A 27,454-nucleotide genomic window follows, 5' to 3' on the forward strand; every position below is an offset into this window, starting at 1 on the left:
CTGCTAAATGGAGATGTTAGGTTTAAGCATTCAGGGGCTCTGCAGAATTCTGTTATCCCTTAGTCTGACATCTTTTCATTTTTAAAAAAAGATGTACCTGTCACTGAAAAATGTCCCATTACAGTAATAACATTATTGAGGTGTCAGGAGCAGCTTTATTATAATATACACTTCAAAAAGAAATGTTTTAAACATCCCGGCTGCTCTTTTCTCCCATTCTCACTGTCTTTCATTTCTGGTTTTAGCTTTTTTTTTCTTTATTTATTTTATTCTATGTATTTTCTTACTTCATTTTTATTATCTAAACTTACACCATTTTGCCCATTCTAGACCTGGCCTCAAATCCTTTAGTTATTTTTTTTGTTTGTTTTCCTTTTTTATTTGGTTATTTTATTTTAGGTTTTTCAGTTTGTTTAGTTTGTTTCCATTGTGCTTACCCACTTTTTTTTTTATGTTAGTGCTTGGAGTGCTCTGTGCTTTACAGTCATTCACACCCTATCTGTACTAACGCTTTGTCTTTCAGCACACCATTAACATACTGTTCGCCTTTGTTCCATGACCTTCTGGTCAGTTATTCTCTGTGACCTTGTCCTATCAACACCTTCACCTTTGTTATCTCTTGCCCCACCCCCGCTTTACTTGCTTAAAACCTTTTACATTTCTAATACTTGCCAGTCCTGAAGAAGGGTCACTGACCTGAAACGTTAACTCTGCTTCTCTCTGCCCAGATGCTACCAGACCTGCTGAGTATTTCCAGCATTTCTTGTTTTTATCTCAAATCTTTTACGTTTGGTCCCAGAAATGGTTATTGTCTATTAGACAGGCTGGTAAAATACTTTACATAATTTGCATAGCAGTTAATATTGCATAATTCAAAATATTTCATGCTTATGAACACAGGAAGGCCATTCAGCCCCTCAAGCCTGATCTGCCATTCATGGTTGATCTGCTCCTCAACTCCATTTACCCACCTTTGCCCCTTCTCCCAGAATACCCTCACCTAACACAAAATCAATCTCAGTCTTGAAAGATTCAATTGGCTCAACATCCACAACCTTTTGGGGAGAAAGTTCCAGATTTCCATGTCACTTTATGTGGAAAAGTGCTTCCTAATTTCACTCCTGAATGATCTAGCTCTAATTTTAAGATTTAATTATTTTGTTTGTTCCGGATTCCTCCACCACACCTCAATTTGATCACCCTCCCCACACCTTCTAAACTGATGAGAGTACAAACTAAATTTATGCAACTCGTTTTCATAAGTTAGCCCTTTAAACCCTGGGATTATTCTGGTGAATCTGCACTGAAAACCTTCAAGGCCAACATCTCGTTTGCCTAAAACTGAAGACAGCACTGCAAATGGGGTCTGATCAAGGCTCCATACAACTGAAGCATAAAAGCTTCACTTTTGTATTCCGATCCCTTTGAGTTAAAGGGCAACATTCCATTGGCCTTTTTGAATACTATTTGTATCTATGCACTAGCTTTTCGTGATTTGTGTGCCTGGACAGCCAAATCCTTTTGCTCCATATAGTCAAGTTATCAACTTCTTTCCCAAGAGGCGCTGGGAGTTGGAAGCAAAACAATCAGCTCTCTCCCTGCCCTCAGCACTAGTGAGTGCTCTGTAACCATAGCAACTCTCAGTCTTGGTTTCCCCTCTCTAAATTACTGCCTTCTGTCCTTCACATAAACCTGATATATTCAATCAATAAGATAATTCTCTCACTTTCCTTGTTACATCTCTATAAATTACTGAATAAAATGCATCCTGTCCTTCATGTGGACTTCACTAAATGAAAATAGAATGGAATGATACATACATTGTAATCCCACACTCACTCCTTTACTGTAAGAGCTTCCAGAACATCCTAATGACCTCATGTACTTTGTATTGACGACTTCACCAATCATCCATTTTGTACAAGATGAATACCATCCCCCATATACCAGCACAATATACTCCTTTCCAGAATAAGACAGTTTATTTCAATCTTTTGAGAAAATAAAATGAAATTCAAACATAAACAAGATACTTTATAAGTAGTGGTAGAATGTGACATTGTGAATGAGTGTTGGAACTTTGGCTTTATGGATTAAACTTCATATTCAGTAGCTTGCTATGAAAGTGGGGTATGGCTGTGTAGTTAGAACATAGAACATAGAAAAATACAGCACAGAACAGGCCCTTCGGCCCACGATGTTGTGCCGATCCTTTGTCCTCTGTCAAGGACAATTTAATCTATACCCCATCATTCTCCTTTATCCATATACCTATCTAAAAGCCGTTTGAAAGTCCCTAAAGTTTCTGACTCAACAACTTCCCCAGGCAAGGCATTCCATGCCCCGACCACTCTCTGGGTAAAGAACCTTCCCCTGACATCCCCCTTATATCTCCCACCCTTCACCTTAAATTTATGACCCCTTGTAACGCTTTGCTCCACCCGGGGAAAAAGTTTCTGACTGTCTACCCTATCTATTCCCCTGATCATCTTATAAACCTCTATCATGTCACCCCTCATCCTTCTCCTTTCTAATGAGAAGAGGCCTAGAATGTTCAGCCTTTCCTCGTAAGACTTATTCTCCATTCCAGGCAACATCCTGGTAAATCTCCTCTGCACCCTCTCCAAGGCTTCCACATCCTTCCTAAAATGAGGCGACCAGAACTGCACACAGTACTCCAAATGAGGCCTTACCAAGGTCCTGTACAGCTGCATCATCACCTCACGGCTCTTAAATTCAATCCCTCTGCTAATGAACGCTAACACCCCATATGCCTTCTTCACAGCCCTATCCACTTGAGTTGCAACTTTCAACGATCTATGCACATAGACCCCAAGGTCTCTCTGCTCCTCCACATGCCCAAGAACCCTACCGTTAACCCAGTATTTTGCATTCGTGTTTGTCCTTCCAAAATGGACGACCTCACACTTTTCAGGGTTAAACTCCATCTGCCACTTTTCAGCCCAGCACTGCAACCTATCCAAGTCCCTTTGCAGACGACAATAGCCCTCCTCGGTATCCACAACTCCACCAACCTTTGTATCATCTGCAAATTTACTGACCCACCCTTCGACTTCCTCATCCAAGTCGTTAATAAAAATCACAAACAGGAGAGGACCCAGAACTGATCCCTGTGGCACGCCACTGGTAACTGGGCTCCAGGCTGAGTATTTACCATCTAAGACCACTCTCTGCCTTCTATCAGTTAGCCAATTCTTAATCCAACTGGCCACATTCCCCACTATCCCATGCCTCCTGACTTTCTCCATAAGTCTACCATGGGGGACCTTATCAAATGCCTTACTAAAATCCATGTACACCACATCCACTGGTTTACCCTCATCCACTTGCTTGGTCACCTGCTCAAAGAATTCAATCAGGCTTGTGAGGCAAGACCTACCCCTCACAAAACCGTGCTGACTGTCCCGAATCAAGCAGTGTCTTTCCAGATGCTCAGAAATCCTATCCCTCAGCACCTTTTCCATCAACTTGCCTACCACCGAAGTAAGACTAACTGGCCTGTAATTCCCAGGGTTGTTCCTATTCCCTTTCTTGAACAGGGGCACAACATTTGCCACCCTCCAATCACCTGGTACCACCCCCGTCAACAGAGAAGATGAAAAGATCATTGCCAGCGGCTCTGCAATTTCATCCCTTGCTTCCCATAACATCCTTGGATATACCCCGTCAGGCCCGGGAGACTTGTCTATCTTCAAGTTATTCAAAAACCCCAACACATCTTCCCTCCTAACGAGCACTTCCTCGAGCTTACCAGTCTGTTTCACACCGTCCTCTTCAGTAATACACCCCTTCTCATTCGTAAATACCGAAGAGAAGTACTCATTCAAAACCTCACTTATCTCTTCCGGCTCAACACACAGTCTCCCGCTATTGTCCTTGACCGGACCTACGGTCCCCCTAGTCATCCTCATATTTCTGACATACACGTAAAAGGCCTTGGGGTTTTCTTTTATCCTACCCGCCAAGCATTTTTCATGCCCTCTCTTAGCTCTCCTAATCCCTTTCTTCAGATCCTTCCTGGCCATCTTGTATCCCTCCAGAGCTATGCCTGTGCCCTTTTTCCTCAACCTTATATACGCATCCTTCTTCTTCCTAACAAGACTCTCAACCTCTCTTGTCAACCACGGTTCCCTCACATGACCATCCCTTCCCTGTCTGACAGGGACATGCTTATCAATGGCCCCTACTATCTGCTCCTTGAAAAAGTTCCACATTTCGACCGTGCCCTTCCCTGCCAGCATATGTTCCCAACTTATGCTCCTCAGTTCCTGCCTGACAGCATCATATCTACCCTTCCCCCAATTGTAAACCTTGCCCTGTTGCACATACCTATCCCTCTCCATTACCACAGTGAATGCTACAGAATTGTGATCACTATCTCCAAAGTGCTCGCCCACCAACAGCTCTATCACTTGCCCTGGTTCATTACCTAGTACCAAATCCAATATTGCCTCCCCTCTGGTCGGGCAGTCTACATACTGAGTCAGAAAAGCTTCCTGGACATACTGCACAAACACTACCCCATCCAAACTATTCGATCTAAAGAGTTGCCAATCAATATTTGGGAAGTTGAAATCCCCCATAATTACTACCCTGTGACTTCTGCTCCTTTCCAAAATCTGTTTCCCAATCTGCTCTTCCACCTCCCTGCTGCTATTGGGGGGCCGATAGAAAACTCCCATCAAGGTGACTGCTCCTTTCCTGTTCCTGACCTCAACCCACAGTGCCTCAGTCGGCAGATCCTCCTCGAAAATTCTTTCAGCAGTTGTTACACTATTTCTAACTAACAATGCCACCCCCCCCACCTCTTTTACCACCATTCCTAATCTTATGAAAACATCTATAACCAGGTACCTCCAAGAACCATTCCTCCCCCTCACCTATCCACGTTTCAGTGATGGCCACAACATCGTAGTCCCAAGTGCCCATCCACGCCTTCAATTCACTCACCTTATTCCTGATGCTTCTTGCGTTGAAGTATACGCACTTTAACCCTTCTCCGTGCCCATCTGTCCTCTGCGACAGTGCTACCTTCCCCAATACCTCACTACACTCTTTGTCTTTCTGAGTGGACCCACTGGTCCCTGGACTACAAGTCTGGTTCCCATCCCCCTCCCAAACTAGTTTAAACCCTCCCGAACAGTACTAGCAAACCTCCCTCCCAGGATATTGGTGCCCCTCTGGTTCAGATGCAGCCCGTCCTGTTTGAACAGGTCCCATCTTCTCCAGAATGCAGTCCAATTATCCAAGAACTGGAAGCCCTCTCTCCTACACCATTCCTGCAGCCACGTGTTCAGCTGTGCTCTCTCCCTATTCCTAGCCTCACTATCACGTGGCGCCGGCAACAAACCAGAGATAACAACTCTGTCCGTCCGAGCTTTCAGCTTCCAGCCTAACTCCCTAAACTCACTTCTAACATCTGTGCCACCCTTCCTTCCTACGTCGTTGGTGCCAATGTGCACCACGACCTCTGGCTGCTCCCCCTCCCCTTTAAGGATCCTGAAGACGCGATCACAAACATCACGGACCCTGGCACCAGGTAGGCAACAAACCATCCGTGCGTCTCGCTTGCGCCCACAGAACCGCCTGTCGGTACTCCTCACCATCGAGTCCCCGATGACTAGTGCTCTCCCATTCTCCCTCCTTCCTTTCTGAGCCACAGTGCAGGACCCCGTGCCAGAGGCCCGTTCACTGCAGCCTGCCCCCGATAGGCCGTCCCCCCCAACAGTATCTAAAACTGTATACTTGTTGCTGAGGGGAACGACCACAGGAGATCCCTGCACTGACCTCTTCCCACCTCTAACTGTTACCCAGCTGCCTTTGTTTTGTGGAGTAACGACATCCCTGTAGCTTCTATCTATCACCCCCTCAGCTTCCCGAATGATCCTCAGTTCATCCAGCTCCAGCTCCAGTTCCCTAACACGGTCTGATAGGAGCTGGAGACGGATGCACTTCCAGCAGGTGAAGTCGGCAGGGTCACCGGAGGTTCCCCTCACCTCGAACATACTGCAGGAGGAGCACTGCACTCCCCTGGCTGCCATTTCTTTTACTCAATTACCCCTTAATTAAGTACAAATATAGATATTAACAAAAACAGTAAAATAGCTTACCTGTTCAGTCCTTTTTGGCTAGAGGAGGAGGGTAAAAAGGGTCTCGGGTTAACTCTGCTCCGCACCTTTAAAGAAAATACCTACCCAGGAGTCCTTGCTGCCATCCAGCTTCCGGTTCCTCCCGCGCCAAAAGTAACTTAAACACAAGGAAAACAGTAAGTACAACTTTTAAAACACAGCTCCTGTTGCCTTCACTTACCCACCGTTGGGTTGTTGTGTTACTGAACTAGTGCAGTGGGTTCTCAAACTGGGGTCCTCAGAAACCTTCCAGGGTGTCCGTGAGGCAGGCCCAGCCCATGGATGGGTGGCGTTGGCGACCATTGAGCGCGCTGTTATGAAGAGTAGCAAGTGAGTGGTGGCTGGAGGTGTGGTCTGCTCTCCTCGTTCCGTGCCCCTGCTCTCTCCGTGCTCCTGCTCTCTCTCTCTCTCTCTCTCTCTCCGTGCTCCTGCTCTCTCTCTCTCTCTCTCTCTCCCCATGCTCCTGCTCTCTCTCTCTCTCTCTCTCTCCGTGCTCCTGCTCTCTCTCTCTCTCTCTCCCCATGCTCCTGCTCTCTCTCTCTCTCTCTCTCCCCATGCTCCTGCTCTCTCTCTCTCTCTCTCTCCGTGCTCCTGCTCTCTCTCTCTCTCTCTCTCCCCATGCTCCTGCTCTCTCTCTCGCTCCGTGCTCCTGCCCTCTCTCTCCCTCTCTCTCTCCCCGTTCTCCTTCTCTCTCCCCGTTCTCCTTCTCTCTCCCCGTTCTCCTTCTCTCTCCCCATGCTTCTCTCTCGTCGTGCTCCTTCTCTCTCTCTGTGTTCCCGCTCTCTGTGTTCCCGCTCTCTGCAGGCCTCTGCTTTCTCTGGGCTGCTGCACTCCGTGACCTCCAGCTGTCTACTGCCCCTGCCAAAGACAGGCTCTGCAGTCAGAAGCAGGCATGCCCATCTCACTAATATTTGTAAACTAATACCTGTTTTCTTAAAAGCTTTAATAAAGCGATTTATATATTTATATAGAGATACAACACTGAAACAGGCCCTTTGGCCCACCGAGTCTGTGCCGACCAACAACCACCCATTTATACCAACCCTACAGTAATCCCATATTCCCTACCACCTACCTACATTAGGGGCAATTTACAACAGCCAATTTACCTATCAACCTGCAAGTCTTTGGCTGTGGGAGGAAACCGGAGCACCCGGCGGAAACCCACACGGTCACAGAGAGAACTTGCAAACTCCGCACAGACAGTACCCAGAATCGAACCCGGGTGCTAGCCACTGCGCCACTGTGTCGCCATGCAAAACCTCCATATTATGAGTATTATATAGGATTCTAATTTAGATCAGAGGTTCTGTGGTTACTAATCCATTTGAAAGGGTCCTTCAACCAAAAAAGTTTGAGAAATACTTAACTAGTAATCCAGAGATATTAAAAGAAAGTGCTGAAATTACTCAGCAGGTCAGGCAGCAGCTGTGGAAAAAGAAACTGAGTTCATGTTTCAGGTTGATGATCTTTCATTAAAACTGGAAAAAGTTAGAGATGTGACAGGTTTTAAGCAAGAGGCAGGGAAAGGGGGAGGGGAGAAAGAACTAAAGGGAAGGTCTGTGATAGGGTGGAGGACAGGAGAGATTGAATAACAAAGGGGTGAAGGTGCAAGTCAAAACGGGGTGGTAATGGGACAAGTCAAGAAACAAAGGCTGGGTCTGGAGGAGAGGCAGAATCATCACCAACAGCTGTCATCTGAAAAAAATGGGGGCAGAGGTTATGATCTGAAATTGTTGAACTCAATGTTGAGCCCAGAAGGTTATAAAGTGTTCAATCGATACATGAGACACTGTTCCTCGAGCTTATGTAGATTTTTTCTATTGTGTGTGGAAGTGGGATGGAGAATTAAAATGACAGGCAATCGGGAGCTCAAGGCCACACTTGTGGACTGAATGGAGGTGTTCAGCAAAGTGGTCACCCAGTCTGTGTTTGGTGTCCCCAGTGCAGAGGAGATCACATTGTGAACAGCGAGTACACTATACTAAGTTGAAAGAAGTACAGGTAAATTGCTGTTTCACCTGGAAGGAGTGTTTGGGAACTCCCCCAAGCCTGCACTTGCTTGGGAAGGTGTTGTGGAAAGTGGGGTGGGTGCTGGGGGTGCTGAAAAAATTGGCCAGGGTGTGGCGACAGGAAGGGTCTCTTTGGAATGCTGAAAGGAGAGGGGAAGATATGTTTGGTGGTGGCATCATACTGGAGATGAGGAAATGGCAGAGGATGATCCTTGAATGTGGAGGCTGGTGGGGTGGAAGGTGAGAGCAAGAGGAACTGTCATGCTGGCCCCCACCTGCCAGGAATGAGGCACATTGGTTTTGTCATATGAACATTGATTTTGAACTGTTGCTGGAGCGAGGAAATGGCTTGTTGAACAGATCAGCCGTGGCTGGAAAAACATTTGCATTTTAACAGACGGTGCTTGTATAGACAAATGAGCATTCCCTGATACATTCAACCCACAATGGATGTTGATCACTGGACAATGAGGGGGTGGAGAAGTGCATTCCAGGGCCTGTTGGGGTGATGCAATTCACAGGGGCCAGGAATGGTTGGACCAGCTGGTCACATGACTAACTGGCTATTCTAGGATTTTCTAAACTAGCCACAGAGAGTTTGAGGAGAAAGACTGTTTGCTACCGGACTGAGAAGATCTCTCCTGTCTGCTCCCATCTCTTTCTCACAAGCCACTGAATCCACTGAAGACACATGAACCGCAAGAGAGAAAAGTCTCCGACAACAAACAAGGTTTAAGAAGAATACTGGGCCCCAGCGACAAGCAAGATCTACCTACAATTAAGGACTCTACAGTGAGCTTGAAGAACCGTAACAGAAACTCTCCAGATATTGCCTCACACTTTTCCATTTTATTTTTCTTCTGCTCTTTTCTGTCTCTATTTAGAGTCATAGAGTTATAACAGGACAGAAATGGGCCCTTCAGCCCATTGTGTCTGTGCCAGCCATCAATCACCTATCTATTCTAATCCTATTTTCCAGCACTTGGCCCACAGCCTTGTATGCTATGGCATTTCAAGTGCTCATCTAAATACTTCTTAAATGTTGTGAGGGTTTCTGCCTCTACCAGCCCTTCAGGCAGTGCGTTCCAGATTCCAACCACCCTCTGGGTGAAAAAAAATTTCCTCAAATCTCCTCTAAACCTCCTGCCCCTTACCTTAACTCTATGCCCCCTGGTTATTGACCCCTCCGCTAAGGGAAAAGGTTTCTTCCTATCTAACCTATCAATGCCTCTCAGAATTTTGTATACCTCAATCATGTCCTCCCTCAGCCTTCTCTGCTCCAAGGAAATAAACCCTAGCCTTTCCAGTCTCTCTTCATAGCTGAAATGCTCCAGCCCAGGCAACATCCTGGTGAATCTCCTCTGCACCCTCTCCAGTGCAATCACATCCTTCCTATAGTATGGTGCCCAGTACTATACACAGTACTCCAGCTGTGGCCTAACTGGCGTTTTATACAGCTCCATCATAACCTCCCTGCTCTTATATTTTTTATTTTTTTTCCAAAATATACTTTATTCATAAAAATCTGTAAAAATTACATTGCCAAACAGTTTCCAAACAGCACCAAAAAATACAAACATTGCAAGGGAGATCAGTTTCCTTCAATACTGTCATGAATTTCTTCCCAACCCTTCCGTTTCACAATTGTCATGTCAATTACAGTTTTACATTTACAGCAATTCAGAATATTAACGATACAGTTCGAGGGGCTTCCCATGGTTCCAGCCCCTCAGTCCAGCTTGGTGGGGGAACCTTACACTGTGGTCTTTCCCCATTGAGCCTTTGCTGCGGCTGCCCCAAGCTTTAGTGCGTCCCTCAGCACGTAGTCCTGGACCTTGGAATGTGCCAGTCTGCAACATTCGGTGGTGGACAACTCTTTGCGCTGGAAGACCAGCAAGTTTCGGGCAGACCAAAGGGCGTCTTTCACCGAATTGATAGTCCTCCAGCAGCAGTTGATGTTTGTCTCGGTGTGCGTCCCTGGGAACAGCCCGTAGAGCACAGACTCCTGTGTTACAGAGCTGCTTGGGATGAACCTTGACAAAAACCACTGCATCTCTTTCCACACCTGCTTTGCAAAGGCACATTCCAGGAGGAGGTGGGCGACCGTCTCTTCCCCACCACAGCCAACGCGGGGGCACTGTGCGGAGGGGGCGAGACTTCGGGTGTGCATGAAGGATCTGACGGGGAGGGCCCTTCTCACCACCAGCCAAGCTACGTCTTGGTGCTTGTTTGAAAGTTCTGGTGATGAGGCATTCCGCCAAATGACTTTGACGGTCTGCACGGGGAACCATCCGACAGGATCCACCGTTTCCTTTTCCCGTAGGGCCTTGAGGACATTCCGTGCAGACCACTGCCTGATGGACCGGTGGTCAAAGGTGTTTTTCCGCAGAAACTGCTCCACGAAGGATAGGTGGTACGGCGCCGCCCAACTGCACGGAGCGTTCCGCGGCAATGTGACCAGGCCTCCCTGCTCTTATATGCTATGCCTTGGCTAATACAGGCAAGTATCCCATATGCCTTCCTAACCACTTTATCTACCTGTGCTGCTGCTTCAGTGATCTATGGATAAGTACATCAAGGTCCATCTGACCCTCTGTTCTTAGGGTCCAACTTCCTAGGGTCCAACCATCCATTGTACATTCCCTTGCCTTGTTAGTTCTCCCAAAATGCATCATCTCACACTTCTCAGGATTAAATTCCATTTGCCACTGCTCCGCCCATCTTACCAGCGCATCTGCATGTGTTTATCACGTATGCATGCTAATGTGGGTACGTTGTGTATCTGAGGGCATCAACCGAATTAGAGTTTAAATTCAAGTTTAATAGGTTTAAAGAAGAAAAGTTAAAATTTAAGAAAACCTGTTTGTGCTGGTTTCTTTGCCTTATAATTGGAAAGTGGTGAACAAAGATTCACCAGGGGGGAGCTAAAAACACAGTATATTTAAAATTAAACCCTGTTACGGTAAGATCAGGTGAAGGCTGAGAGGGAACCCTGGACACCTTTCTCACCTGGTTGTAACAGGAACCCTATTGTGCTTCTGGGAGGGAGGAGGAGGGGTGAGAGCAAGTGTGTGGGAAATGGGGTGAACATGATGAAGAGACGTCAACAATAGTGGAGGGGAATCCTCAATTGAGGAGAAAGGAAGATATATTGGACGAAGCAGCCCACTTGATGGGCACCCCACCCACTAACATAAACATTTACTCCCTCGGCCACCAACATAGTGGCAGCAGTGTGTACCATCTACAAGATGCATTTTAGCAACTCAGGTCTCCTTCAACAGCACCTTCCAAACCCATGACCTTTACCACCTAGAAGGACAAGGGTAGCAGACTCATGAGAACACCACCACCTGCAAGATCCCCTCTAAATCACACACCATCCTGACGTGGAACTATGTCGCCATTCCTTCACTGTTGCTGGGTCAAAATCCTGGAACTCCCTTCCTAACAGCACTTTGGGTGTACCCACACGACACAGATTGCAGCTGTTCAAAAAGGCAGCTCACCACCACTTTCTCAAGGGCAATTAGGGATGGGCAATAAATGCTGGCATAGCCAATGATGCCCACATCCCACGAACAAATAAAAAAAATACACTGATTTGGAAGATAGCATCATCAGAACAAATGCTGTGTTTCTCTTGCTACAGATGCTGCCTGATCGCTGAAAATCTCCGACATTTTCTGTTTATATTTTAGATTTCCAACATCCGTAGTATTATGCCTTTGCCTTTGTAATCCAGAAGCCTGGACTAATAAACTGTGAGCTCAAATCTCAGGTTGAGAATTAGAATTCAGTTTTAAAACTCTGGAAATAAGAAGCTGGTAGCAGTAGTGATCATGCAGCTACTACACTGGCTGTAAAAACCCATCTGATTAACCTAACAATCTCCTTTAGGTATGGAACCTGGGGGCTCATACTTACTGGGAACAGGATAGAGCCTTTTTGAAAACCATTTCAGTTTAAGAGCATAATGAGCTGGCAGAGAGAGATTGGTGGCCAGGTTTGGGTCCTTTTTCTAGATTTACCGCAGATTAATTTCTGCAGTGTAAGCAGGGCATTGTGGCTGTTCATGTTATGCCCACATTTGTTGCAATTCATGAATATGGACTCATTGTAAACCATTCTTGGCATCACATAATTCTGAATGCAGTGGTGGCACCAGGCTCAAGGAGGTGTCTCACTGAAGGTTAATGGAGTGAATCTGGCCATTCCTTTCTGGGTTCTTACAAGTGCTGTTTCTTTTCTCATCAGGGAGGCGTGTGCTTTGACCTCACAAAGATGGATAAAATTGTGGAGCTGAATACAGTAGACTTTGATGTGACAGTTGAGCCGGGGGTCACCAGAAAAGGCCTCAATAACTACCTAAGAGGCAGCGGCCTCTGGTTTCCAGTTGGTAAGTTTGGTGCAAATGGGCCCAAGAAATCGACTATTAGTGTCAAGCAACTTGGGACACTTGACCTCACCACCTGGTGTGGTTGATACCGATCAGATTCTGCAGAAATGAGTAATGTCTCTGAAACTTGCTGCAAAATATATTGGCAGGTTATTGGTAGGAAGGTGACTTGTCATGGCGTGACCTTCCATGAGTTCCTACATTTACTGCACAAAGCTTGTTCTGCTGGCCAAGCACCATTATTTTGCCCAATATTCCTGCAGTGTTGGTGGCTGAAACACTCATCCGCACTTTTGTTACCTCCAGGCTCAACTATTCCAATGCTCTCCCGTCCAGCCTTCCATCTTCCAGCCTTCATAAATTTGATCTTGTGTATCCTAACTTGCACCAAGTCCCATTCACCCATCACCCCTGTGCTCGCTGACCTAGGTTGGCTCCTGGTCCAACAACGTCTCAAATTGAAATTTCTCAAATCCCTCCATGGCATTACCTCACTCTATCTCTGCAACCTCCTCTGGCCCTACAACCCTCCAAGTTCATTGCGTTTCTTCAATTCTAGCATTTTGTGCAGCCCTGACTTCCTTTCCACCATCTTTGGCAGCCATGCCTTCAGCTGACTCAGTCTGAAGAATTCCCTCCCTGAACCTCTGTGTCTGTCTTCTCCCTACAGGTGCTTCTTAAAACCTCCCCCTTTGGCCAAGCTTTTGGTCAGCTTTCCTAATGTCTTCTTCTGTGACTCGCTGTCAGTTTTATTGCCTGATTGTATTCCTGTGAAATTCCTTGAGACGTTTGATTATATTACAGGTGCTACATAAAAAACAGTTGTTACAGACTCATGGAAATGCCAATTTGAGTGATAACTAATTACTTGTATTAGTCATTGGAAAGCATTGTGCTCCCCATTTTAGCCAGATTGCATGTGAGATTCGCTGGAGAAAGGGAGGAGAATTGGAAAGCCTGTGTGATACAACTGTAAGGCGCACAAGAATGTAACAAGAACAGCATCAGCAGATGCCCTTGGGGCACGTGGAGTGGCCGGCCTGTCTGAGGAGTTGACGTGTGATGCAATAGGACATGGGGAGATAAACTGACCATTAAGACTAGTGTGGGGAGAATCAAAATAAATACTATTTGTCAGATCTTTCATGATGTAAATAGAATCGCCTATGTTTAAAATGTTCTGGAGGAACAGCCAGTGCCTGGGTAGTACATGCATTTGTTGTCTGGCTTTTATTTCAGATGGGAAATGATGTGCAGTGCTGAGAAGAGAAAAGGTTACTTGAGCATGGGGTAAGGAAGGAAATATAAATATATTTAATCCTAGAACGGCACATCTTCTAAAAAATAGATTGTTGGTGGGAACAGACTAACTGGTGAAGATCTTGTCTGAGCTTCACATTGTCCATATTGATGTTTGGAGAGTCTGATGCCGCCTCCAGGCAGCTCCACTTCCTTCAGACACTCGGGGCTGGATTTGCAAAAGCCCGTGAGGGTGAGGTCGGGTGCGGCCGCGCTTCGAAAATCACAATCTCGAATGGCGCCACTGGATGTTGACGCCTGCAGAATGCGATGCCATTTTCAAAGTGAGGGCGGGAGGAGGGGGGCAGCAACCCGCACACCTCCAATTAACAGATTGTGGAGCTCATCATCAGTTAATGGAGCAACAGTTTTAGATTTTCAAACTGGAGGCATGGGGAAAACGAAGGGTCTGGGACACGTGAGGGAGCAGCTAGCGTGATCACAGCAGGGAACCGGAGTGCTAATGGTCAAAAGTCATCAGAGACGGGAGATAAACTCAGCTGCTCAACCAGTGGCACAGAGTTGCCATTACTGGTGCTGAGAAGCTTGTGTTTGTGAACAGTGAGTGGTTGGACATGAAGCTCCTGCCATCACTTGGGCATCGGAGGTGGGCAAACAAAGCCCTGGTGAATAAATGAGCAGCGGTTGAGAGAGTGGAAATGGGAGCAGGCTATTCTGACATTGGACAGAATAGCGAGGAGGAGCTTCAGCAAATGCCTCCACCTTATCAAGAGGAGGCCAGAGGAACACAGTGAGGGGCTGCAAGGGGAAGAAGGCACTATCCAAGGCACCAGGTGTGCCGCCAAAAGTTACTACCTGCACATGACAGAGTGCCAGTGCCGCTGATGGCTGCACCTATCCAGGCTGTTGGTCTTGGACACTTGTGCTCTGGTCCAAAATGATCTGATGGCTGCAGGTAGGGACTTCTGTGGGAGCCGCGAGGCAAGGTCACTATCACCCTGAATTTTCATGCATCTGGGTTGTTTCTGGGATCAAGTGCAGACCTAGGTGGCATCTCGCAATCAGCAGCTCATCACGCCATCAGGCAGGTCACGGATGTCTATTTCCAGAGGGCGGGGGAGGCATCCATCTTGACACAGATGGGTCAGCACAGGTACAGAGGGCTTTGGGCTTTGCCACTATCGATGGATTCCCTCAGGTCCAGGGGATCGTCGATTGCACCCACATAGTCATCAAAGCAGTGACAGACCAGCCAGTCAGATTGCTGAACAGAAAGGACTACCTACCACTCATTGAATGTTCAGCTGGTCTGTGAGCACAGGAAGTGAATTTTGCAGGTCTTGTCTAGTTCCCGGGCAGCTGTCATGACTCCTTTATCCTGTGAGAGTCCCAGGTGCCACAACTCTTCAGGCCCACATCCAGACTGCATGGGTGGCTAATGGGGGAATAGGGTTATCACCTGAAGAGATGGCTTCTGAAGCCTGTCTGCTACCCAGACACAGATGGACAGAGGCGCTACAACCAGAGCCGCCTACTAACAAGGACCTGCTTTGAATAGACCATTGGCATATTGAAAGATGCACTTGCATTGCCTTGCCTGGTCAGGTGGTGTCCTCCAGTATGAGCCAGCCAGAGTCTCCTGTATTGTGGACATCTGCTGCACCCTGCATAATATGACAATACACAGAGGCCTGGAGATGGATGAAGAGGAGGAGCACGAATACCACTCCACCTCGGAGAAGGACGGGGAGGAGGAAGAGGAGGACGAAGGGAGCAATCCAGAGGAGCCCGGTGCCCAGGCAATGGAGGAAGACCACTGAGGCCATCCCAGGGCTCATGACAATAGGCAGGGTGGCATGGCCACACTAATTCAACAAGATTTCACTTGATCAGCACCCAGCCCTTATGACTGTCACTCACCTTCCATCAGAGAAAAAAATTATCCAGCAAGCACACCAATCTGAATAATCGCATTGCCAGCCACATGTATTGAGATTTGGGTCTCCACTGCCAATAGGCTCCCCAACACAGACCAGGGCACCACATGAAACCCAGCAACACCCATCCCCCGCAACCCATGCTCCCCCCACCTGTGCTCCCCCCTCCCACCACACCAGCCCTTAACTCCATGTCCCTTTTGACATCAAGCAATGATAACACACAAGTCTGCTCATAGGCATAATGTACAATATAATAAAGGAGAATTCAATGGACATACAAACTGAGAAAACATCACCCAAATGTGTATCTCACAACATGGTACCTTCCTTTCCCATCCACCCCTATGGGGTGCTCTCCCTGTGACTGAGGATGAGGTGGAGGCAGCCTGCTCCCTTGTCCCTGCTCATGGCTGAGATGCCCATGGGAACTCCTCCACAGGTTGCTGCACCTGGTCATTGCAAGGGCAGCCTCTGTCACAGGTCCCTGCTGCATGGGATTGTTCTTCATCTGAGGGGCCGAGAAGGCAAAGGATGGTGCTGGTGCCCCCGTGGGGTGAACCCTACATCAGCCGCTTCGACTGCCTCAACCCTTTCATGCCCTTGCATGCTGGATGAGGCCACTGGCTGGGACGCAGTTGGCATCCACTCCAAGCATTTCTGTGCCACCAGCAACACCCAGCATTCAATGCTACAAAGAGTTCACTCTTTCTGTGCATGTCAGCGCGTTGCTCCTACAGCCATTCTGAGTGCTGCTGCTATGGCTCTCCAAGAGGTTAGCCACTCTGTCAATGGAGGAGCTCATGCACTCAAAACCCTGAGACATAACAGAACGCATGTGCTGCATGGACTCCTCCATTGTCTGCCCCTGGCTCCATAATGTCTCAGGGATCTCCGACATATGAGAACTTATCTGCCTCCTTGTCTGTGACACCTGAGGCCCAGAATCTTCACCCAGTGGAGCATGGCTGTGTCTGTTCTCCGTCCTCTGTTGACTCTGCCTCACCCTCCTCCTCCTGCTCACTTGTGAGGTGTAGTTCACCCAGTACTCGCTGTTCTAATCTAGATTGAGGCCCAACCAAGGTGAGTGTGTGTCTACACAGGTGGCAGGTGCTGAGGAATAATGTGACGGTGCTGCCACAGGGCAATCGCTCCCCGCCAAGGAGACCGGCTGGCCCTGTGGGAAACACAAAAAGGTGGTAAAGAGAACTCGGCCTATTGTGCAGGTGCCTTAGCCAAGCCCAAAGATAATAGCAGTTGTACATCCACAACGCGCATTGGGCTGGAGTGACCTCCATGCTCTTCACCTGTAGATTGAGCTATCAAATGACCCTACTCTGGATGACCTCCCATCTCCCCATTGCTTGTGGCTTGACACAAAGGCACCCTTGGGATCTCCAGTGCTGCCTCCTCCATTGGGGTCACTGTGTGGAGCTGCAGCACATCACCACCAGTCTTAGACATCTCTCTGGAATTATGCACTCTGTTCTGCTACAAGATGAAGAAAGACAGATTTATGAGAGGGCCACCCACCTTCACCCATTCCAGCATGACACTCACAAGAGATGTTGTGCTCCTCAGTGATGCCTCCTGCTCAATTGCATTCCATGGGCTGGATTTTATTATCTGTGGCGGGTGCAAAAACCTGCCTGTGATGTTTGCAGCCACGCACCCCCCCCCCCACCCCCAACTCTCGACCAGTCTCGTGGCCGGGAGGCATTGGCAACGCTGTTAACGGCATCTCCTGATGTTGGATTGCAGAGTTCAACCTTTCCCCCCCAACAGTATCCACTTGCAGAACTCCATCCTCCTCTCACATCTGCAGATTGAACTCAGTGGCAATGTCCAATACTAAAAAAAAATTCCACAAGATAACATCGCATAACGTACAGAGCCTTTTCTGGCACCGAGGACTCTCGCCCCTTGGTGCCAGCTTTTCAAAGACAGGAAAGTGAAGGCATGTGAGTGCCGCACATCAGCAGAAGATTGCAAACGCCTGGTAGACTATTTAACAGATTTAAACTACGATCCCGTCGCATCGCAGTGCAAGTGCCGCCACGGAACTTCACTGTCTCTGAGAAAATCAGAAACTGGCATTATGGCATCAGGTTCCATGACAGGCAAATCTACGCCGATTCTCCGGCACCACCAACCCCCCCAGCCAGTGAACCGGTCTTCCAACAGAGCATTAAATCCAACCCCATGTGTAATGGTTGCTGACGTCTCAGTGATGTAACTGGCACTTGATCTGCCAGTGTTATGGAGAACAATGGGTACTCAGTCTGCTCAGTTCATGTGTATGCTGGTGTCTACAGAGTTAGAGGATGTCGCTTCCTACTAACCTCTCCAGACCCTATCTGATCATTGAAGCGCTTTCTGCAATGCACCCACATCGTCCATGCGAATCCCCGCTGCTAACCTCTATGGCCACCTCCATCCATGCTCTCTTAGTCTCTCTTAGACGATTTCTTCTTCTGGTTGGAGGGAAGAGCACATCTCTCCTCTTGGAGACTGCGTCCATCAAAGCCTCAAGGGAGACATTGGAAAAGTGTGGGGACGCCTGGGGACACCTGCCTAGGCCAGCGCTGGCCCTCTGAGTTCCCTGCTGCTCCATACTTTCAGGCACCGTCAAGCCCAGTCCTAGCTGCCGTTTGCCTTTTAAAATAGCCTCTGTTACCAGGTTCTGCCTCCAGGCTGCTCCCTGCGCCTCTCATTGGGCACTGAACTCTCGTCTCCCAGCCAATTAGGGGCTTTGCATTTGAAAACCGTGTTGCGCCCCTGATGCGGCACGGGGTTGGGACCTTGAACAGATCCGGGCGTCTGGTTCCCAACCCCGGATTGAAAATCCAGCCCTTGGTGTAAATTTAGTCTGAAAGTCATAGCAAGGAAGCAACCTAACGTCATTCCATATCAGCTGTTCTAGCACCACTTAGATAAGTGATGAGTCATGAGATGCACTGAACTTGACCTAGCTACTGTTATCGCAGCTCTGAGCAGTCTGTAGGATAGACTTGCAGGAATGAGCAATTGTCATGTGTGGGTGACTGAGACAACTGGGCTGCACACACTGGAAAGGCATATCCTTTCCTTCCAAACCCGTGGTGCTACTGCACAATGCAAGAGGACAGGTGGTAATATTGGAGCCTCTGCTGCTATGTAACCAACCCAGTGGGAGGGGTGGGAGATTGGACCTGGAAGGACTTCCTCTTTGGCAGCTGTCAGTTAACTTCCCTAGATGGCTGAGACTGAACCTGAGAATTGAGCTTACAGAATTAGGAGTTGAATGCATGATCTTGCAGCCTGATGCAGCACTATATGTTATTGCTGTCTACCTTCAATCATTTGACACTCATTCCAGATTGGCCCATTATTAATATGTGCAGTCTGAGTACAATTACATTGTGTATTTGCAGCTGTGAATTCCTGTTTTATATAAATCAAGAGTTTTCCATGGAACTTGATCCTGTTACATCCTTTGTGACTGTGTCCACAAAATGCTGCCCCTTCTTGACCTCTCTGTCATGTTTGGCCATTTCATCCTCCTCCACCATGTCTCCTCCATGACACACCTCCACTCTCTTCACTTGGTCCACTCTTAACCATTCCAAAGTATCCAGCACATCTCTTGACATGGCTTCTCTTCCCACTCCACCCAGTTATCTTGGTTGTTCTCCAGACTTTCACTACCAGCACTTTCCCGTTCCTTATTGTTGCCCCTTTGTGACATCACCTGTAAACATGAGTTAGCTGAAGACTCACAGCTCTCCTCCACCAGCCTCAACTTCAGGACAACCACTTGTCTGACGACTCATCTGACATCAAGTTGTGGATGAGGCGAATCTTTCTCCAGTTTAGTATTAACAAGAGAACACCACACTTTAAAATCCTCATCATTGCCTTCACCTCCAGTCTTGACTTCACCAATGCTTCCTGTTCTCTGGAACTCTAATGTCTCCATCCCACCCTGCCCTAGGTTGTACTCATCCTTGCTCCTATCCTCAGCAATCTCCAATGGCTCATTGCTTTAACATTTTGAATTCAGAATCCTTGTCGTTAACAAATTCCTCCGTGGTCTCGCCCAACTATGTACTTCCTTCTCTATTTCTATCTGTCAGTGCAAACTCTCCACTCTTCTACATCTGGCCTCCTCTTCCCATCTCTATCTGTTCCATTATTGGTGGCACAACCTTCAGCCATCTGGGGCTTATACTATGGTGCACTTTTCCACTGGTAGCAATCTGATCTGTCAGTCAGAAGATTGTAGTTTCAAGTCCTACTTTCAGATGCAATGTTAATCCACCCTCTCAGGTGAATGCAAAAGATTCCATGGTACAAGTTCAGGAAGAAACATTATCACATGGCTGTTTGTGCGAGCTTGCTGTTTGCAAATTTGCAGTTGTGTTTCCTTCATTACAACAGTGGCTACACTTTAAAAAGTACTTGATTGTTTGTAAAATGATTTGGGATGACCTGAGGCATTATATAAATGCAAGTCTTTCTTTCTTTATACAACTATTTACAATGAGTAAAGCCAGAGGACATCTATTAGTATAGTCAGAAAAGCAAGTCTAATTTAATACTGAATACAAGAAATTTCTTTACAAAAGCAGCACTCCCGTCATTACTGGGAAAATATGAATTATCCAGCTCGTAAGAGATTTTCCAAACACTGATCAGAGAAGATGCAGTTATTGTGTATTTGCACAACACATGATTTTGGTCTGTTGGTCTGCTTAGTATCCACAAATTTACACTAGATTATCTCATTTGTTATAATATACAGAAACTTCTGCCAACTGAGATTAATTACTTAATGAAGAAAAAAACAGAATAGTAAATCTTCCTTAACATTTCCTGCTCTTTATTTACATGACTCAATCGCAACCAGCATTAAATTATCTTCAAACTTGTAAGACTTTGAGAAATAAAAATACCCAAGTCCTACTGCCCTGCCAGCTATTTAGTCTCAGACAGGTAAATTATCTCTGGCCCAGGCATGGTACTGGAACGTTGCACGAGGTCAAGCACAGTACAGGCTGGCAAACAGATGAACTGCTTGAATTTTCATAATTGGAAAAAGGAAACCAACTGCTGTAGGGCCATCTTGTTCCAATTCTAAAAGGAAGAAGTGCATTATAATTTATAAGTTGTTTAGGAAATATATAAAGGGCAGTGATTCAGCTCAATCTCCTGGTCAAGAAGGCATTCTTGTATGATGTGCCACATTAGTAAAAATGGAAATCAGACCACCTTCATACAGTTTGATTTAAAAATTGAGAGGTCTGCAATTGTTTAAGTGCTGCAGGCTGGATCTTTCTGCAGCAGTTTAAAAGGCCCCATCTGGAATAGGCCTACCAGAGTCACCCTGTACCATTTAAACGGCAATCATTTATAATTGCAATGTACAATTTGAAATTAAATTATTGAAATTCAAGCTACAGGAATAATCAAGCCAGGGCACACAGCACATAGAACTCCAACACGTTGCCTGTGTGCAGCTCTTAGGTGGGACCAGCCTTTCCTAAACAGCACCAACAACAACTTGCATTTTTATAGTGCCTTTAACGTAGCAACATTGCCCAAAATGCTTCACAGGAGCATTATCAAACAAAATTTGACACATAAGGAGATATTAGGACAGGTGACCAAAAGCTTGATCAAAGAGGTATGTTTTTTAACGAGCATCTTAAGGGAGGAAAAAGAGGTGAGAGCTGGAGAGGATTAGCCAGGGAATTCCAGAGCTTAGGGCCTAGGCAGCTGAAGGCACAGCCACCAATGGTGGAGTGATGGAAATCGGAGATGCACAAGAGGCCAGAGATAGAGGAGCACAGAGATCTCAGAGGTTGTAGGGCTGGAGGTGGTTACAGAGATAGGGAGGGGTGAGGCCATGAAGAGATTAGTAAACAAGAATGAGAATTTTAAAATCGAGCTTCACATTGGCTCCAGGTTCAGCAGCTGAGCCAAGGTTGACGCCTATGTAGGTCAGCAAGCACAGGGGTGATGGGTGAACAGCACTTGGTGCACCTCCCAATTGGGACGTTGCTGTGAATACGTGAACCCCATACAAAAGGAGGGATGAAATAAAATGATCTGGCGATGCGAGGTCTTCAGGTGACTCCAAGTCAGACTCTCATTTCTTTTACAGATCCAGGCGCAGATGCTTCCTTGTGTGGAATGGCTGCCACCAGTGCCTCAGGTACAAATGCAGTGCGGTACGGGACAATGAAGGAAAACGTGATAAACCTGGAGGTGGTACTGGCAGATGGGAGGATCATGTACACAGCAGGAGAGAAGCGAAGGTTTAGGTACCAAAGGCAATTAATCCGTCAAGTACCAGTTGTTCTTATAACTTTCAAAATATGTGTTTTATCTAACATTAAATTCTATAACATAATAATTGATATTTCTGCATTACCCTGAGAACTTTGGAATGTGCCAGTAAGAGACATATGAGTAGCTTGTAGCCAGGGATAGGCACCAATATGTTGCACCACGGACATTTGACAAAATTAATGACTCAGCCACGGACATGGGGGCAATGAATTTGTATATGAAGTGTATAGTAAATCGAATGCCATCAAAACACAGTCCGATTTTAAACATATTTCTCCCTATTTAGTGAGTACCTGGCGTTGTTTATGCTTGCACAAGTAGTCAATGTCTACCTGCACACTTGGTGTAGCGATGCAGAGAATCTGGTTAGATGTCCATCTGTCAGGTGTGATCTTGATCTTTTTATCGCCCCTTTCGATCACTCGCTTTCTTCCTCTCTATGTACATCTCTTAGCCTTCTCTGTGTGTCCATCTCTCTTCCCTCTCTGCCTCCCCCCTATCCCTGTGTCCATCCATCTTCCTCCTCTCCCCCTCTCTTTCCCCCTCTCTTTCCCTCTCTCTCCCCCTCTCTTTCCCTCTCTCTCCCCCTCTCTTTCCCTCTCTCTCCCCCCCTCTTCCCCCCTTCTCTCTCCCCCCTCCCTCTCTTTATCTTTCTCCTTCTCTCTCCCTCTTCCTCTCTCTCCCTCCCTCTCTTTCTGTCTCTTGACAGTTGCAAGAGCGGGAACTCTCCCCAGAGCAGCTTTGTGATTGGTCAGTTTTTTAAAAAAAAATCGCAGCTGTCAGTTTCAGTTTCACAGCTGACAGACACTGGGAGCAGGAACAGTGGCTTCTGAACTCAGGACAACTTCGGGTTTTCCGGCAGGCTTTTTAAAAAAAAATCAGAACCCGCCAGAAGACCCCGAACTTGTCCGGAGCTCAGAAGCTGCTGTTTCCGCTCCCAGCACCTGTCAGCTGTGTAACTGACAGCTATGACTCTATTTTTAAAGTTGGACTGGTCTGGAAAGAAGAATCCAATGGGAAATTTCTCATTCCTGAAATTACCCATCACGGACCTCAAAATCTTTACCACGGACACTGGTGTCTGTATATGGACACATTGACGACCCCTGCTTGTCGCAGAGACTCATTTCTCTCAGCCCTCTCCTCCACACCAAACAACAGGACACTTTGTTTCCAAGCATCGGTTAGGTGTTAACCTTGGCTCAGTTGGTAGCACTCTCACCTCTGAGTTAGAAGGTGATGGGTTCAAGCCCCCCTCCAGAGACTTGAACACATAATCCAGGCTGACGCTCCAGTGCAGAGCTGAGGGAGTGCTGCACTGTCTTTTGGATGAAGCTTTAAACCATCTGTCCTCTCATGAAGGTAAATGAAGAGTAGGGGAATCTGCTCCTGTGTCCTGGTCAATGCTTATCCCTCAAGCAACACCTAAAAACCGATGATCTGATTAGTTATTTTATTTGAATTTGTGCAACTTGCTATAAGCTGCTGCCTTTCCTAAATTACAATAGTGGCTGCACTTCAAAAGCACTTCATTGGCTGTAAAGTGCATTGAGATGCCCTGAGGCCAAAAAGGTGCAATTTAAGTACAGGTTTTTGCTTGTTTGCTTCAGTCAGTGACTGACTCGAGAATAGAACAAACGCATGTAGCTGAAGCAAGTGAGTTTTCATGGTAAGCACAGGACTCAAACTTGTGACTTTCCAAATGCTGGGAGGGTGGTGGGGTGGGAGAGAGAGTTTTCAATCTTTGGACATGTTCGGCTACCTCAGAGAAACATGATGTTGAGTTAATGCAGGAATAAAACATGATAATACTCTCTGCTGCAGGAAGACATCTGCCGGTTACAACCTGACAAGTCTCTTCATTGGCTCTGAAGGAACACTGGGAATAATCACCAAGGCCACACTGCGTCTCTATGGAATACCAGAAGCCATGGTGTCCGCAGTCTGCTCATTTCCAACAGTGCAAGCAGCCATAGATTGCACAGTGCAAATACTCCAATGTGGCATTCCCATAGCAAGGATAGGTAGGCCAACCCTTTAAAATATAACGATATACCTAAAGCACCAATAAGTGTGTGAGAAATAAAAGATGGGAACTGATGAGGTGGCTATAGTATCGCAATTGCAAAAGAACAAAGAATGTAGGATGGATAAATGCACAAATGAGTTATTTTGTCTTTCATCGTAGAGCGGTACATCTTGTACACGGATGTGGTGTGACTTATACACAGGTGAGGTATGACTCCTCTGTGGGTGCAGGATGAGTTGCAATCTCAGCAGCCTCTACAGAGTGCTATTTTTATACCCCACCCAATGAGCAGGTTGGATTTTGAGTTGAATGTGACTAGATGTCTTTCGCTGTTGGATGCAAGATGTTAGCTACCCGTGCATGATGGAGGCTACAAATAATGACATACTATTCTCGTATCACTCTCCCCTTAGCGATGTATCACCTTTGTTTCTTTGACCAAGACAGCAGGCAATTGAAGAAGCATAATTTCCATTAACGAGCCTGGTTTATACTGGTCCCATCATTAACATAAAGAGTAGCTCTGAGTTTTGCCCCTTTTAACAGGTACTGGAACCACCATCTGCGCCAGTCTCTCTTTCTCTATTGGTTCCTTTACCGACTTGTTTACTCTTTAAATGAAATGTTATTTATTTCAACAAGGTCACCCCATTAATGTCTTTTATTTTGATGATGAATTGTCTTTTTTTTAAAAAGCAGCATCAATTCATTCTATGTAAAAAAAATAAAACAAACAGGAGCAGAAAACTGCTGCAGGCACAGCTAACAACAAATGCTGTACACATGGTAGTTTTTTTTGAGAAATGATCGCTGCACTGTTGGATATGCTGGTTTTGAGTCTGGCATATAGAACACTGTTTCTAAACAAATGGAGAACAATAACAACTTGCATTTATATAGCATCTTTAATGTACAAACATCTGTTCCTCAGAGTTCCTGGATGATGTAATGATGAATGCCTGCAACAAATACAGCAATCTGAGTTACACAGTATCATCAACATTATTCCTGGAATTCCATGGCACTGAAAACAGCATGGAGGAACAGATTCAGACAGCAGGTGGGCTCACAGTTCCTTTTGGGAACTTTCCTCTCTCTATCCCTTCCCATTCCCACTCCATTTCCACAGTTGGGTTTTGTTGCAGAACAGGCCCCGAGCCTGACACTGCCACCATGCCTCAATCATTTTGTCATGCTCACAAATCCGATAAGATCAGAAAAATATGTCCGCATCAATAAAGGGCACCATTTGCAGTATGTTGGAACATAAAGGGGAAACAAATGACCTTTGTACACAAGACAGAAACTCCATCCTTTGTCTTGACAATAAGAACAGAGCATGGAATTGGAAAAGGCTCAAACTGCTCCTTTCTACAGTGCTCCCTGCCCATTTACGGAGCATTTACCATCAGTGTAAATTCAAAGTCAGGGCCCTGTGTGACTCTGGAGTGAGATTCCTGGAGACGATGGTCTCATATCACTTTGATTTGACACTGTATGGTGGGTAACTTAAGTGCAGCATCAGTCCTGGTTATGAAGTAGTTGGGGTTTTTTGGTCACTTTTTGAAACTTACTTTACCTCAGTTTCAATGATTAGAAAGCAGCAATCTCTAAAGATTTAAATTTCTAACTGTTGGTGGAAAGTTCTGCCCAGCCTTGTGTCCAAACACTCAGGAATTTCTCGTTCATAAACATCTAAATTTCCAGCCAAGTGGGAGCCAAGCAATGCAAACAGAGCACTGCCAGACTGGAAGCTGAAGTGCAGTTACTGCTCTAAGAATGATAGCAGCAGTATAAATACATCCTTTGTCTCCTGAAGGGAAGGTTTAACATGAATCCTGCCTGATTCCCAAAGATAATCGAGCAAAACTCCAGAATATTTATCAGCCTCCACCATTTAGTCTGGGCCTGCTGCCCTGCACTGACCATTCTCTCCTCTCTCCCCTTCGCTCACCCCAGTGACACTGAAACTGCCCCTAAAATTATTCAATTATCTCAGTCATAATCTCCAATCCTATTTCCACCCAAATATTTATTCAGATTGTTTCTGAAGAATCTGCTATTGGCAAACAACCAGAGTTAATTGGCAAAAGAACGAGAGACGAGATGAGGAGAATTTGTTTTATGTAGCAAGTTGTTATGATCTGGAATGCACTGCTTGAAAGGGCAGTGGAAACATTTAATAATAAATGCAAAAGGGAATTGGATAAAAACTTGAATGTGAAATTTTGCGGGGCTGCTGGGAAAGTATAGGGGAATGGAACGCATTGGATAACTCTTCAAAGAGCTGGCATGGGCACAGTGGGCTGAATGGCCTCCTAGTGTGCTGCATCACTCTGTGATTCATAGGAACATAGGACTAGGAGCAGGCCATTCAGCCCCTCAAGTCTGTTCTGCCATTCAATTAGATCATGGCTGATCTGTATCTTAACTCCATCTGCCCCCCCTTGGTTCTGTAATCCTTAATATCTTCACCCAACAAAAATCTACCAATTTTTTAAAAAATCAGTTGAGCCCCAGTCTCAACAGGTTTTTGGGGGAGAGAGTTCCAGATTTCCACTAACCTTTGTTTGAAGAAGTGCTTCCTGACATCACCCTGAACGGCCTATCTTTAATTTTAAGGTTCAGCCTCCTTGTCTGGATTTTTTCACCAGAGGAAATAGTTTCTCTTTATTTATCCCATCAAATCCTTTAATCATCTTTAACACTTCAATTCAATCACCCCTCAATCTTCCATATTCAAGGGAGTACAAACCTAGTCCGTGCAACCAGTCCTTATAATTGAAATGTTTTAGCCCAGGTATAATTCTGGCAAATCTGTGCTGCACCCCTGCAAGGTATCTGCATCCTTCCTGAGATGTGGTGGTCAGTACTGAATGCAGCACTCCAGATAGGATCTAACCAGAGATCTGTACAGCTGTAACATACTTCCATCCATTTGTTTTCCATCCAACTTGAGATAAAGGCTGACATTCTGTTCGCCTTTTAAATTACTTTTGTACTAGCTTTTAGTGATTTCTGTACTTGGACCCTATAATCTCTCTGCTCCTGCACAGTTCCTAGCTTCGCACCATTAGAAAAATACTGTCTATCTATCTTAGGTCCAAAGTGAATGGTCTCACACTTGCCAACACTGAACTCCATCTGTCACAGTTTTGCGCACTCACTTAATCTGTCAATGCCCCTTTTATAACTTTCTGCTCCCATCTACATTATTTACTGTTCCATCTAACTTAGATATACAGCTATAACACAAAAGCACAATGCTGTGGATACTGGAAAGCTGAAAAAAAACGGAGAATGCTGGAAATACTCAGCAGGTCAGGCAGCACCTG

The 27,454-nt window shown here is 46.2% G+C and overlaps 1 protein-coding gene across 4 annotated transcripts in view; it reads left to right on the forward strand.

The window, feature by feature from the left end:
• Positions 1-27,454, forward strand: part of ldhd (lactate dehydrogenase D) — an 81,644-nt gene that overhangs the window by 12,652 nt on the left and 41,538 nt on the right. For 3 of the 4 annotated variants that reach the window (XM_068049615.1, XM_068049612.1, XM_068049614.1), the window contains exons 4-7: positions 12,419-12,560; positions 21,903-22,071; positions 23,915-24,114; positions 25,051-25,179. In XM_068049615.1, the coding sequence (XP_067905716.1) occupies positions 12,419-12,560; positions 21,903-22,071; positions 23,915-24,114; positions 25,051-25,179 (640 nt within the window). The remainder of the gene's footprint in view (positions 1-12,418; positions 12,561-21,902; positions 22,072-23,914; positions 24,115-25,050; positions 25,180-27,454) is intronic. The other variant, XM_068049613.1, reaches the window with a different exon arrangement.

This window comes from Heterodontus francisci, chromosome 17 (genome assembly GCF_036365525.1).
Source record: "Heterodontus francisci isolate sHetFra1 chromosome 17, sHetFra1.hap1, whole genome shotgun sequence".
Taxonomy (NCBI): Eukaryota; Metazoa; Chordata; class Chondrichthyes; order Heterodontiformes; family Heterodontidae; genus Heterodontus; species Heterodontus francisci.